The sequence below is a fragment of the Lonchura striata genome, chromosome 1A (assembly GCF_050655825.1).
Source record: "Lonchura striata isolate lonStrDom1 chromosome 1A, ASM5065582v1, whole genome shotgun sequence".
NCBI classification, from domain to species: domain Eukaryota; kingdom Metazoa; phylum Chordata; class Aves; order Passeriformes; family Estrildidae; genus Lonchura; species Lonchura striata.
The window spans coordinates 70,599,072-70,613,246 of NC_140741.1; the positions used below are offsets into that span (position 1 = coordinate 70,599,072).

Sequence of the window (14,175 nt, forward strand, 5' to 3'; positions counted from 1 at the left end):
TCCTAGTTCTGTACTTAACATATTATTTCTTCTTTGCAGTTCAGAATTCTTGTTCAATTGTTACTACAAATTGCTGGTGTAAGTGCTGACTTGTAAGAGCCTATACAGAAATGATTTTGTGCTGAGATCAACCAAGACTAATATAAACTTTATCTTTATTTTCAGTCCAGAGGAGCTTCCTGTCCATGATGTGGTGATAGAAAAGGTAAGTCCATTGTCCTCCAGGTTTTACTAGTAAGTAAACATTCACAGATTTACAGCTTTTAAAAATATAAATCACTGTGAGATGAGTTGATGAAGCATTTTAGTGATTTACATTTCCAAAGAAGCACATTTAAGTCCCCTAAGAACTGTCACCATTGAGGCCATATTAACTCACCAGCATGTCTCTAGGGGCCCACTTGTTTTTACATTTGTTCCTATTAGTGAGAGTGAATATTCCTCTCCCATTATATGGCCTAGTGAAGGAAATGGAGCTACTTTAAGAGCTCATACCCAGCTCTGCCGTGAAAAAGTGAAAGCTGTGGTCCTGTGCCAGGAGCTGCCATCAGCTGTGCAGGGGATGGATGATGTGAGCGAGGTGGTGGCACTGACACCCAGGTGTGTGCTGCTGTCCTGAGGGGCAGGGGCTGCTTTGCTGCTTTGGGAAATGGTGACAAATATCCTGCTGCCACCACGGTGTGGTGACTTCCCTTGTAATGCTCAGTTGCTGAGCTGGGTGTGTTTCAGACGTGCAGGTCCTGTTGGCAGCTGCTGCAGGTCCTGGTCCAAAAATCCTTCTGCTGCTAGAGGGTTCTGGAGAAATAATTTGACAGCTGATGTGTTGGGAATGTGGAAAAATAATGGGGAACTGAATTTCTGCTTGTCTGGGCCTAGTTACTGTTGCTATTTTCCCTTGGTGAGTCAGGTCTGTTGTTACCTCCAAGACCAAATCAAATCAGAAAACTCAAGATAACTTAAACTTACAACTTCAAATACTTTATCCCTCTTGGCTGCACAAATCAAAAGAATACATGGAAATAAGATGGAATGACTTATTTCAAGGCAGCTCTGCTCTTTAAGTGTTAAGAGCAGCAATGCTTCTGAAAATTAATTATTTTATGCTTCAATTACATACTGAAGCTAGTAAGAGATGTTTACTGTGAAAGAATAGAACTTGTAAGTCTCTTTGTTTTGCCTTGGTTCATGTGTGGTTTTGCATACACAGACTGAAATAGTTGCCTTTTCCTGCCATGTTTCATTACGTTTAATAACACAGTGAGTGTATGTATACTTTCATTTCCATCAGAAGGACACAGCAGGGGGTGTGGGTCTCTGAGTATAAATATTAGGCAGCTTGCAGCTGCTGTGGTAGATGTGTTTGGAGGCTCTGATTCACTGTGACTTTGTAGTTAGCTTTAAATTATTTGAGGGAAAGTGTCTCACTTCTCTGTCCAAAATTGTGTTTGTGCTGTCTCAAAGTGTCAGCATTGAAACTGTATTAATGGACTCAGTGTTAAATTGCAAGTCTAGTGTGTTTTAATAATTATCCAGTGATACTCCTGGTTACACTCCTGATGGTATCCTGACCTCTGCTGGTATCAGACGAGCTTTATCTGGCTCCTGTCAGCAGAGTTTGAATCTTTCACATTTTCTAGATACCATTCATAAGGATTACTGTGTTATGTTAATGTAGGCTAAGATTAAAAGCTTTCTGCACAATGTCTTTTGAAGTCACTCAGCAGAACTATTTATACTTTCCTTTTGCCTTGTGAATTCTAAAAAATATTCCTAACTCGAGTTTTCATATCATTTGCAGCTTACATAAAAGGTTGATATACTTGTGAATTTGGAATCTGTTCTTCACATAGAAAAAACCCTTAGGCTGGGATTTCTGGATGTGTATTTGTGTGTGTATTTTTGGTCATAGTGCCTTTACTCTGCATTAACAGTAATAATTACTCATTTTGGTGCTTCATTACTTTGCTGCATATTTGATGCCTTAAATGCATCACATCATTGTCCTACATTATGAATTGCTTAACCTCAAGATGGATCATCTAGCACATCTCAGATAAAACAAGGGGGGGAAAGATTTTCTACAGGGGGAAAGGAGGCAGAGATCTGACCTCAGGAAATCTGGAGTCTGTGTCTGACTCTGATTTTGAAGTTCTGTGAAATAATGAAGTAATTTTCAGTTAGGTTTTGTCATTGGTTTGCTTGATTATAAATTCTCTGGGGTGCAGTTCAGCAAGATGTGGTTTTGTGGGAGGTTTCTGCTGAAGCATTGTTTTAAGCCTCAGCCCCTGGCACATGTGCTCTCCTGGAAGGTGGAGTGCTGCACATGAGAGGGTGCTTGGCAACTTCATGATTTTTGTGCTTTCACTAATGCATTGTTTACTGACATGAGAGTAGGAAAGCAGCTCTGCTTTAATTAGGGATTCTGTTACTCCCAATGGCAAAAATGCTTCAAAGTGTAAAATGTATGCAGAAGACAGATAAATGGATTTTTTTTCCCTTTTTTTTGGTGACAACTACATGGAACATGTCTGAAAGAGCAGTAGCAGCATCCCTCTGCTCTGCAATGAGTTGGCTCAGATCTGTCTGTGTTTTCAGTGTTGTACCTGTTAGATATAAAAGTGAACATAATTCAGACAGGGAAAGAAATAGCTAAAAGTTTTCAAGAACTGAACACAAAAATAATTGCTATTTTGACTACAGCAGCATCACTTGAGAATGGGTAAATTGACACAAAGACATAAAAGCTTGAACAAACATACAATTGAAGTGAGCTTCTGGTTCAAAAGACCAAAAATCTTGAAAGCAGATCAGACATATAAACAAAAAGATTGTAGAAGCAGATAGGATTTTATTTTCTTACCAATTACATGAACAACGTGGTGAGTGCAGAGACCTTTCCTGACTTCCTCTTATTCCTGCAGTATAAACTATGCCTAAAGAACAGCTGCTTTAAGAGCTGTTGAAAATGCTGATTCCTTAAAGGCGTTGCAAGTGTGAAGGAGAATCAGAAGCGGTGTTGTGAAATCTTGGAAGCAATAGCTTTCCTCTAAAAAATCTTAAGAAATGTCTTTTTGAAAAAATGTAAAAGGCAGGTATTTGAGATATTGCCCAATACAGCCAGAACCAGAACAGGAATATGGGCAGTTGATTGCAGCATGAGTAGTTAGATAAGGTAGAGGCACTTTGTTTCCCCATTACATTTTTATACTTGTGTCAGGCTTACAGAGTTTGAATTCAAACAAAAAACAACTTGAAAATCCAAACCAACTTATTTCCAGGGCATTTTGTGGACCTATCATAGTTGGGGTGGGCCTAAACTTCACCAAGTTATACTTCTGCTAATGCAAGACTTTGGGCTCCTGGATTAAAGAAATTCAGGGAGTTAAAGAAGCCCATTTTATTGCATTGATAGCTGAGAAAGAATGCACAAATTCTGATGGGTAAAAGCTAGAAGTAAAATTAGGATTCTGTTGGGAAAATAAGTAATAATTTTATTTTCTATTTCCCCCAACATTTTTGATGCAATTGACTTTATAAATACTTAATGAAAGTATTTATAACTATTCAGTATCCTGCAGAACTTTAAAATTAAACTTTTACATTGTTACCAGATTGAATCACTAACCATATGAATATCCTTCCTGTCTTTATTAATCCCTGGATTTGAAATTAGAGGTAGAGGGGCTGTCCTTTACAATAAAACTAAATACTTCTTTTATATTCAACTCTGAATAGAAAGCAGTAGCCACACACATACATCTTTCTGCTTTAACCTTTCCAGTCTGGATCTTCTGCTCCAAAGCTTTTTTGAGAGTTGAAAGAGTCTCATTAAAAACATGTAACAACACACAGTTAACTATTAACTTTGTAGTATAATCAGAGATACTTTGCAAAATGTAAAACTGAGCTGTAAAAAGAAGTGCTAAAAGTCTTATCACTGGAGCTAACAAATGCAGATTTTTGATTGTGTGGTACCAATGTGCCTTGAAATTCCATGGGCTAAGATGGCTGATTCCAAGTGCTTGTTTGGTTCCCAAATTCAAGAAGTTAATGGCGACTCTGGCAGTATTTTCATAGACAGAAGGGCAGTCTCTAAGGTAGTAGGGCTGTACTTGCTAGACTACTTAATGTAACCATTTCTTTTGAGAAGATGGGGTTTGTTTTGATTTGGATTCTCATTCCATCACCTTGTTACTGAAATATTCTTGTTAGTAATAAAATTTAAGCTAATAAATCTTCAGAAGAAATCCTTGATATTAAGTTACAGGGTAATTCAGATGAAAATGTGCCTGAATTCTTCAGGAGGAGATTTATGGCAAGGATTTCTAGCTTTTAATGTCTAAAAATTAAAGCTTACTCTCACTTCTGCTTCTGTGCTGTCGCTCTTGCATGTATTTGTTTTTGTTCATTTTTAACTTTGTGCCTTTTAAGAAAGGATGGTTTGTGTGACCACTTGCAAACAGAAGCTAATGATGTTCAGGGCAAGTCTGGGGAAAGAAGATCATTTCAGAGACAACTAACTTTAAGTGGCTTGCACCAGAAATTATTTGCCTGAAAACTGAGTATAAAAACAAATAGAAGTTTTGGGGTTTTTTTTTGGTAACTTACCAAATATGTAAAAAAGAAACTTCTAGAAATCTTGTACTTAATTTCTTACAAAATACAATTTGTCCATAGTGCTGAAAATAAGAGTTTCTGCTTGGTTTTTGGTTGGCTGGTTTTTTGGGTGTTTTAAATGAACTGATGTTACTCTTTGCCATTCCCAGATGACTGAAAAAAAATTAATAATGCTCTCTTAAACATTCTCTTGTTCTTTTTAGGAAAACATAGACAACTTTAAATGCATTTATTTTGGAGATACTAAAAATTTCTAATTCCTTTTCAGCAAAAGAATCTTGAAATTGAAAGAACTACAAAATGGCTTAAGATGCTGAAAAGCTGGGAAAAATACAAGAATAGTGAAAAGGTAAAATTCTGTATGCTTTTGTTATTGGCTGTCATTTTGGAAAGAATGTATACCCTGAAATTAGATTGCCTGTGTATGATATCTGAAAAAAACACCAAACCCCACAATGAAAGAATATCTGAAAAAAACACCAAACCCCACAATGAAAGAATACCTGAAAAAAACACCAAACCCCACAATGAAAGAAAAAGGGTTTTTGTTCTTCCAAAATGTAATAATACCTAATAACCCAATAGTAATTACCCAATAAAACTGGTGATCAAATGCAAGGAATTGTATTCATGTGTGCAGAATGATCTGTGGACAGTGACTGTCATGTCAGGCGTGCCATTAAGTACTAAATATTTTACTTGCTTTTAAAGCTAGGTGGGGACTTCCGTATGAACAGTTTATTTGCTGGAATTGTGGTCTCGGTCATCTTAAAATTATGGAAGAATTTCAGCTGGAAAAAAATTTGCTGGAGAGGCTGTATTCCCAGCACTGGGCTGTGGGAGAGGTTTCATAGCTGGTCTTGTGGCTGTTTGGTGGATAATGCACAGAATCCCAAATTCAGATTCCTTCTTCTCTTCAGCACAGCTTAAGATTTGTGTTAAGCTGTTTTAACACAGGACAGCTTAACAAAAGCTGTCCTTGCATTTTCTGTTGGGTCTTCTGTTGGCATAGCTCAGAATCTAGAAAGTCCATTTTCTTAAAATATGATGTGAATGTATGAAAAATAATTACTTGTTCCCAAAGTTTTTTCTTATAATCCTACTTTTTCTCCTGCCATTTTCTCTGGGAGAAGAAATTAGGGGTCTTAACTGTTTTGTGACTTTGTTTGTTTCTTTGTTTTGTTAATGTAGCAGTAAGGAGATTTTAAGACCAAATGTGTTCCCAAGTCAAAGGGACAATAAAAAACCTCTATAACAGCTGCTTTGTTTGCAAAGAGAATGTTAAATATGACCTTTCAGGTAACACGATAACCATGTGTCATCTAAGCAGCAGTGGTTGTGCTCTTTAGCCACTGGTGACATCAGTCCACGAGATACTGACTTAAATAAATAATCCTCTCTTCACCAGGCATGCAGAAGGTCTGGCAGATCAGCTGAGCAGAAAGAGTTTCAGTTCATGTAACAAATTATAGACTGAACTATAAATAGGGGCCGGAATAATTCAATATGTTCATAAAGGGATGAACTTCACTTGAGGCTAGGAAAAATTTTCACTCATTGTGGAACTCTAGTGAAGCACATGAGGTTTAAAAAACAAGGGTGTTTTCCTTTTCTATCTCACATTTTATGTGCTAAGTGAACCAGAAGATACAGAATAAAGAATCAGCTGCCTGCTCCTCCTGAGCATCCAGTTGAAAGCCAGACATTATTTGTCACTGCTTTTTATGGAAAGTCTGACCATGTTCTCAGAACTGTGCAAAACTCACAATTAAAGGCAGCTTTTATCTGTGTGTTGAAAGAAAGCACCAGCTTTCCAAGCTCACATTCTTGAAACATGGAAGGGAGTAGTTGCAGGAACAGTTCCTGAGTCTTATTTTCTGTCTTCACTTGACTGGATAAAGTGGTTAATGTTAGAGGAACAAATTGCTAAAGAAAATGAACAGCCTGTGTGTTACAAGACTCACATCACCTGACACTGCCATGGTTTCTGTGCAGTCAGGCTGCTCCTGAAATGAATGTTCTTTAGAAACAGCACTGAAGGGAACATTGCAGCAACAACAACAGTAACAATGTTATAGGATTATAGATTATAATTGGCTTGTTTTTGGAAAATGACACATTTGAGACATGACTGTGCTATTAAGTAGGTAGGAAGGGAGACTCAGAGAAAGTGATGGTCCCAGGTATACAGCAGGTATGTACAAAATACAGGATTTTGGACAGCCTGTTTGTGATGAGCCTTCATAATATACAGCTAAGAGAGCTTTACCTCAAAGGAATCTGTTCATTCTGCACACATACTGTAAATGAATCCATATATTGGATTCTATTATCCCAAACTGTCATATGCTTAATTGCAAACTACAGTTTTCCTTCAGTATTCTTGCAGAGCTGCTTATAGGCTGCTTCTCAACTTTTTTTTCTGTCATAATTTCCCAAAGAAAATTAATGAGAAAACATTAACACAGTGATGGGTGGGTGTGTGCATTTAAGATGCTTCACTTTACATCTTCTCCTGATCTTGACTGCTGAAGAATAAATATATAAGAAGATAGATAGATAAAAGAAATAGATGAGGCATCCGGAAACTCCACACTGTTTTCCCATTAGAACTCTTGTGCTAAACCTTGTAAAAAAGATGAAGTGGGGAATAGAGATTAGGAATGTATGCCTATGAGGAATTGGAAAAAGATTGGAAGAACTGTCATATTGAGACCAGAAATGTGCCAGGCTCTTACCATATTTGGGTAATTTAATAGAGGTAGTGAAGTATGATGTATTAAAGTGAGCCCATGTACAGCTCCATAACAGTGTAGGATCACAGAATCATGGAATGGCCTGGGTGGAAGGGACCTTACTGATCACAGAGTTCCAGCCCCCTGCTATGGGCAGGGCCACCTTCTTCAGAGCCTCAGCCAACCTGGCCTTGAACACTTGCTTGGATGTGGCAGCCACAGCTTCTCTGGGAACCTGTGCCATGGTCTCACCACCCTCACAGGGAAGAATTTCTTCCTTATGTAGGAGGTTTTCTTGTTGCCTTTATATTTTTGGCCAGATTTGATCTCACCAGGACTTCAGCTTTCTTAACTAATCTCTGGTTGCTTGGATGGTCTCTCTGTATTCCTCCAAACTTCCTGTCCTTGCTTCCCCCCATGGGCTTCCTTTTTCTGTTTGAGATTGCCCAGGCACTTCTGTTCATTCATAAAGGCCTCCTGGTGCTTTTGTCTGACTTGCTCTTTGTGTATAAAACTCCTTGATTCCTGTGTGGTTATTTAGGCATTTCTTTCAGTGGAGTTTTCATGGTTCTTACAGATAGCACTCTGAAGTGTGTAACTGCCCTTGTGTCTTTGCTTGATTGATATTTGTCAGAATAAAGTTTTCATCTCCCCATCAGTCACTTCTTATGCAGGAAGTGTCACAGAGCAGCAAAGTTTGTATTTCAGCGTGGTCCTTCTCTAGTTTGTGCTCTTATTTCCTATTTGTATTCTACTGCTTAGTAGTTCAGGGTACAATCAACCACCCACAGATAGTAAATCCTTCCTGGCTTAGTATGATCATAACTTTCAGGAAAGATTAAATAAAATTGTTATATGTTGTATTCCCATTTGAGTATTTCCACCAAAGTATTTCTGTCTTTCCCTGTCTGCCTTCATCTATCTGTGATTGAAGTTGCCCAAATTGAAGGGGAAAGGAAGAAGAGAAACAATCAGGGTAGCTGCCATTTCCAGCTGTTCTGGCATTCACACACAGTATAATAATCAAGTCTCCAGTTCGTTTGGACACAGAGCCCTAATGAAGAACCCTCTTTGCATTCCTGAGATTTTTGAATGAGATGGAGCAACTCTTCTATTTGCACATTTTCTTCCTTTTATGCAACCCACAGAAGCTGAAGAACCTCTAAAGGCAGCAGCCTTTATAAATATATTTTCTTTTCATTATAAATATACTTTCTTGTGAGACTTCAGATTTTAATTCTTATGCTTCTCATCACAGATTCTTTTTGAGGTGGCAGAGTCCCTTTGCTACTTGTGCAGCTCTGCCTGACAGCTGGGAGAGTTTTGTTTTCAAGAAAACCAGCTTTATATCTTGCAGGAGCAATGCTGCCAGTTGCCACTCCTCAAGCCAGTGCTGTGTGACAGTGGCCTCATTTCTCTTTCCAGAAACCAGTTGGGTTTGTGAGCTGGAGAGATGGGGGCCAGGCAATGAAGGGAAGGTTGTATGTTTTTCAGGTGTTTTTACATGTTGGATATTATGGCCTTCATTGAGATGATAGCTAAGTTTTTTGTCCTCTTACTTTATAAGGGTTTTATTTCATTCTGTATATTCAGTGTATTTATTGGTCCAATTTGGTTTTGCATGAGAAGCTCCCTTGAATTCCCAGGTGATAGGGCCTCATTTAGTGTCAGTTTCTCCTACCTACTTCAGGATTAACCATCTCATTAATAATTGCAAGAGTTTGACTGCTCTCCTTGGCTGAATATCAGCTTAGATGTGCTACAGAACCTGTAAAAAAACTGTATTTTTGTGTATCCTGTGTTTGTATGTATTGAGGATCACTTTCTTTTTTCTATGTCCTGTGCTGATGGAAACATCCCAGATCTCATAACCCCATTCTTTAAATGATGAGTATTTTCATAGCTGTGTCTTTTTATCTGAACTCTGAGTTATGTATTTGTGCTTTGTTTTGAGCAATTACCTTAAGAAAGCCTTAATATGCAGAAATTATTTAAAACTACTCAGTATTTCACCTTCCCAGAAGCAGAATAAAAAAGTAACCTCCTGAATTTTCTACTTTCTCTTTTGATTATTAATTTGGAGAGAGCAGGAAATTAGATGAGAGCTCTGCAAGTATATAGATACAAGCAGCATTTCTCAGCAGATTTTTTACCTGGCATTACATAAGGACATAAAAGACAGCAGAGGGCACTAGCATGGTGCTTATGGTAAAGACATTCAGCAGCTAATAATCAGTGTGCTCATTTATATTTTCTTTAACTGTTTGGGAACTGAGTGATTATCAGAAATTAATTTTGCAGTCAAGTGTGTGTGAATTCCACCCACCCCCCCCCCCCCCCCCCCCCCCAAAGTGCAGCACAGTTGTATCATTTCCACAAAACTGCAGAATTGTACAGGGTCACAGAAAGGTTGGGGTTGGAAGGGACCCCTGGAGGTCACCTGGTCCTGCACCTGCTTGAGCAGGGCCACCTCCAGCTGCCCAGGACATGTCCTGATGGCTTTTGAGATTTCCAAGGTTGGAGACACCAGAACCTGACTGGGTGACCTGTGCCAGTGCTCTGTCACCCTCACAGTGAAAACATGTTTCCTGATGTTCAAAGGGAATCTCCAGTGTTTCAGTTTGTGCCCATTGCCTCTGGCTGTGTGACTGGGCACCACTGAACAGAGCTTGGCTCCATCCTTTTTGCACTCTCCCTTCAGGATGGTGCTACAGCCAAATTGCTAAGATCCCCCCAAGCCTTCTTTGCTCCTGGCTAAACAGTCCCAGCCCTCTCAGCCTCTCCTCATGGCAGGGGTGGTCAAGTCTCATCATCTCTGTAGCTCTTTGCAATGTGTCCATGTCTGTCTTGTGCTGAGAACTGGACTCACCGTGCTGAGCAGAGGGGAAGGATCCCCTCCCTCAACCTGCTGGGAATACTTTGTCTGGTGCAGCCCAGAATACCACTGGTCATCTTTGCTTCAAGGGCACTGCCCCGGCTCCTGCTCAACTTGGTGTCCACCAGGACCCCCAGGTCCTTTTCTTCTGAGCTGTTTTCTGGCAGGTGACCCCTGGGATGTTCCTGGGGTTGTTCCTTCCCAGGAGCAGGACTTTGCACCTCTCCTTGTTGAACTCTGTGAGGTTTCTGGCAGCCCGTTTCTCCAGCTTGTTAACATCACTCTGGATGGCAGCACAGCCCTCTTGGCGTATCTCCTCTCAATTTTCCATTGGATATGAAATTTTTCACGCTAGTTTCACGCTAGTTCTTATTTGTGTACTAGAGCCCATGCCATGACTGAGTGACATTTCTCTCTTCTGTACCGGATGGTGAAAGTTTTTGGTCTTGTGTTCTGCTGAGTATCTGCAGTATCTGATAATGACTTGGGATGACTGAGAGCTTTTTCTCTGCCTCGATAAAAGAATAGATGGAACAGCAGAGTCAGATCTAAAATGGCTTGCAAGAAGCTGTGAATGTTATTTGGGTTTATTCTCCCAGACAGTGCAACAGTTCAGAACTTAGCTACTAAAAATCTTTGCTTTCCTCCTTTTTTTTTTTTTTTTTTTCTTTTCTTAATGCATAGCTGTAGTTGGCTGATGAAACTGTTCACCTCTCTGTGCTTTCTGCTTTTTTTAAAGTTATATTTGCAACTTTTCAAACTTTTCTGTGAAAAGTGCTTCTACCGTTCTCTGTCTCAGTTTTTACTTACTGCTTTAAGGGCTCTTCTAGCATTTGGCTGTTTCAATCCAGGCAGTGCAGAAGATGGAAAAATTGCAAATGCCATGGACTCCTCTGAAACTGGAGTTTCTTCTCCTTCAGTTTTATTTTCCAAAAAACCCCTGAACAACTCCACAATTTGGATGGATGGTTTGAATTGTTTTAATTCTGTTTGGATAAGAAGCTATTATTATAAAGGATTATTTCTGGCCTTTTATATCTACCTGACCTTCTCCCAAAATATTAATTTATACAACAGCAGAATGTATTCTTCAACCAGTTGTCTTCATTAATAATGTTCTGTTCTTGGAGACATTTGAAAATCAGTTAAAAAACTGTAGTTAGCTGACAAAAATGTTTATTGTGAAGGTACTCTGTTGCTGGACATGGGTCTGAGGAATAAAACTACCTGTCACTGAGGACATAAATCACTGCATTTTTTTTCCTTAGTTTTCTTCCAAATTTCCAGAAAAGATACTACAAATTTGGCTCATTCTGCTTTCCAGTAGACAGGCTAATCTCTTCCTAGGACAACTTCACTGCAGCTGGGGGTGTTTGACTTTCAAAAGACTAAATTTTCTTCTCTCCTGCAAGCAGGTACCCTTGTGTCTGGGTTGACACACACTAAAATCCTGTGTAACCTGAGCTCAGGGGTATCCATTGTAGAGAAGGCTGCTTTGGCTCTCTGTATGTTATTCTTCATCTTTACAGGAGAAGCTCTACTGGCACAGCTGTGCTCACACTGCAAGTGTTGCTGCTTTAGCATTCTTTGTATTAATGCAACAAAGTTTTCTTTATGAAGCACAACACTTTTTTTTTGTAGTCAGCCTCCAGGATGGCTGTTGTATCTTATAGAAGTTTGCTTTTTATTTGAAAAAGGAACAAGGGAAGAAACTCATAACCTTACTTGTGCAAGACTTACAGATTCTGCAAGCCAGACACAAATCCTTGTTGGCATTAAAATACCTTTAAAGAGCTGATATATTGCAAATGGCAGGAAGTTTGGAAATAACCTGCAACGAGGGGTTCATTAATTTCCCAAAACTGGAGATGTGAAATATGTGAAAAGAAAAACAATCCTGTCTTTGAGGAGGACATTGCTTTTAAAATATTTCTTGCTGCAAACATAACTTTTATAAAAATGTTTAAAGGAAGTGGTAGCTTTGTCAACTGAAATTTTTAAAGTCTAACTTCATTGTAGGATAAAACATGAAGAAAAAATTTGAGAGCAGTTGTGTGTGGTTTGTTCTCTTTTAAACCTGTATCCCCGTGTAATCATTAAAATAATGGTAAAAACCTAACTTCAGAAAGGTTCATTTTCTGTGTCAGAGTTGTCTTTTTAATTTTCCTTGTCTTAGATATGTCTTCAAAAGATGATAACAACTTTTTGTGTTCTTTTGTTCGTTTTTTTGCAAATGTTTTAATATGTATGTAGGAGATTGATTATTAGTTTAGAAATAGAATGTGAAATCTGTTAGCTTTAGAAATGGCACATTCTGGTTTTTTGTGATCTCACAAAAGGTTTGTTTCCTTGCATACATAGATTTGAGCATACTGTTGCAGTTTTAGAAGAATTCAAAAATCAGTTCTGCTTTTGGATTTTTACTGATAAATTTTAAAGCTTTGTGATTTTGCTGCTTGCTTTCTTTGCTATTTCTATTTATAGACTGTAATTACAGTGAGTTATTTGTGGCTTATCCTGAAATAGTGATGCTAAGAATCTGATTTTTGGGATCTAAATTACAAAATTTGCTGAGCAAAGGTGATACAATTTTGACAAACCTTCCTACATGCGAAAGTCCTGGCTTGAAAACATCACCTGGGATGGTTTGGCCTATGTGTCTGTTTTGTCCCTGTGCCTCTGGATTCTGTCAAGAGGTCCCAAATGTTACTGCTGGACACATTGTTCAAAACACACTGAAACACTTTGTCCCCAGCAGGTCATCTCTTTCCTAGGGTGCTCAGTGTAATTCCATTTTTCTCTTCAGCATGTTGTGCATCACTATTCCTTTTATTCAGAGCTTTGTAAATTGTGCTGCATTTTTACCTTCTTTTCTTTTGTTTTGCAGTTTCATAGGAGAATTTATAAAGGGATCCCACTGCAGTTGAGAGGGCAAGTCTGGTCTTTGTTGCTTGATGTTCCGAAGATGAAAGAAGAAATGAAAGACTTTTATAATGTGAGTTTGTAGAATTTCTACTTAATATTAATTTTAAAATATCAGGTACTAAGGCTACAAACTTTATTAAGCATTTGTTGTTATGCAATGTTAAAAAAATAAATTAGAAATAATATTGCAATCTATTGTTTATTTTAGCTAGGGAAAAGGCTGTGTACTCAAAAGCTGAGCTGAGATTGAGTCTGAGTAGATGAGGATTCTTATGAAAGAAGATGGGTGTTGGTATTGATATTATTTAAATTTTGGTGTTTATTACCTTCCTCATATTTCATGCTCTTTAGTCTAACAGGCTGCTTTTCCTGACTATTATATTTTAAGTTCCTCAATAAGACTAGTGGGAGAGCCAAAGGAGGTAACAACAGGTTATGCTGAATAATGTAGTTGTGAGAAAGATTGCCAAGTAAAATTAGAAGCATTTAAAAATAGGTGGAATAATATTCAGGAACTATTAATGTCATCTAATGCTCAATGCAAAACAAAGAAATGTTTGTAGTTCAGATACAGAAGTAGAAGGAATTTCTCCCATCATTATCTGATTTGTGTTATACTCATCTTCCTGCTCTCTATTTTCCTATTTCCTGAAGTGATATTAACACTGCTCACTGCAAGTATCACTTACAAACTGCACACCTTAAAGTCAGAAGGATAATACACATCTATTGTAGGTCAAACAGCTTTTTTCAGTTCTCTTTGCAGGGGAAATTCCAGTTCTTAACCTTCTGTCTTTCCTGTTTCTCACACTTTTGGTACCTTTCTGTTCTCTCACATGTGAAGAAGCTGCCATGATTGCAAGGGCTTAGGCTGCTTCTCTTCCGATATTCCATCAAACCATACGTATTTAAAACTAGAAATTTTCCCTTTGCTGCTTTTCTGTCTGTCTGGGGGACAAATCAGTCTGGGTGTTCAGTTTAAATTGTACTGAAAGGTGTACATAGCTGAGATTGTGGTTAGTG

At 38.4% G+C, this 14,175-nt stretch overlaps 1 protein-coding gene across 5 annotated transcripts in view; it reads left to right on the forward strand.

Moving 5' to 3' along the window:
* The window catches only part of USP6NL (USP6 N-terminal like), a 111,249-nt gene that overhangs the window by 70,298 nt on the left and 26,776 nt on the right, over positions 1 to 14,175 (forward strand). For all 5 annotated transcript variants that reach the window (XM_021530972.4, XM_085568638.1, XM_021530974.4 and 2 more), the window contains 3 exons: positions 166 to 205; positions 4,886 to 4,966; positions 13,115 to 13,222. In XM_021530972.4, the coding sequence (XP_021386647.2) occupies positions 166 to 205; positions 4,886 to 4,966; positions 13,115 to 13,222 (229 nt within the window). The remainder of the gene's footprint in view (positions 1 to 165; positions 206 to 4,885; positions 4,967 to 13,114; positions 13,223 to 14,175) is intronic.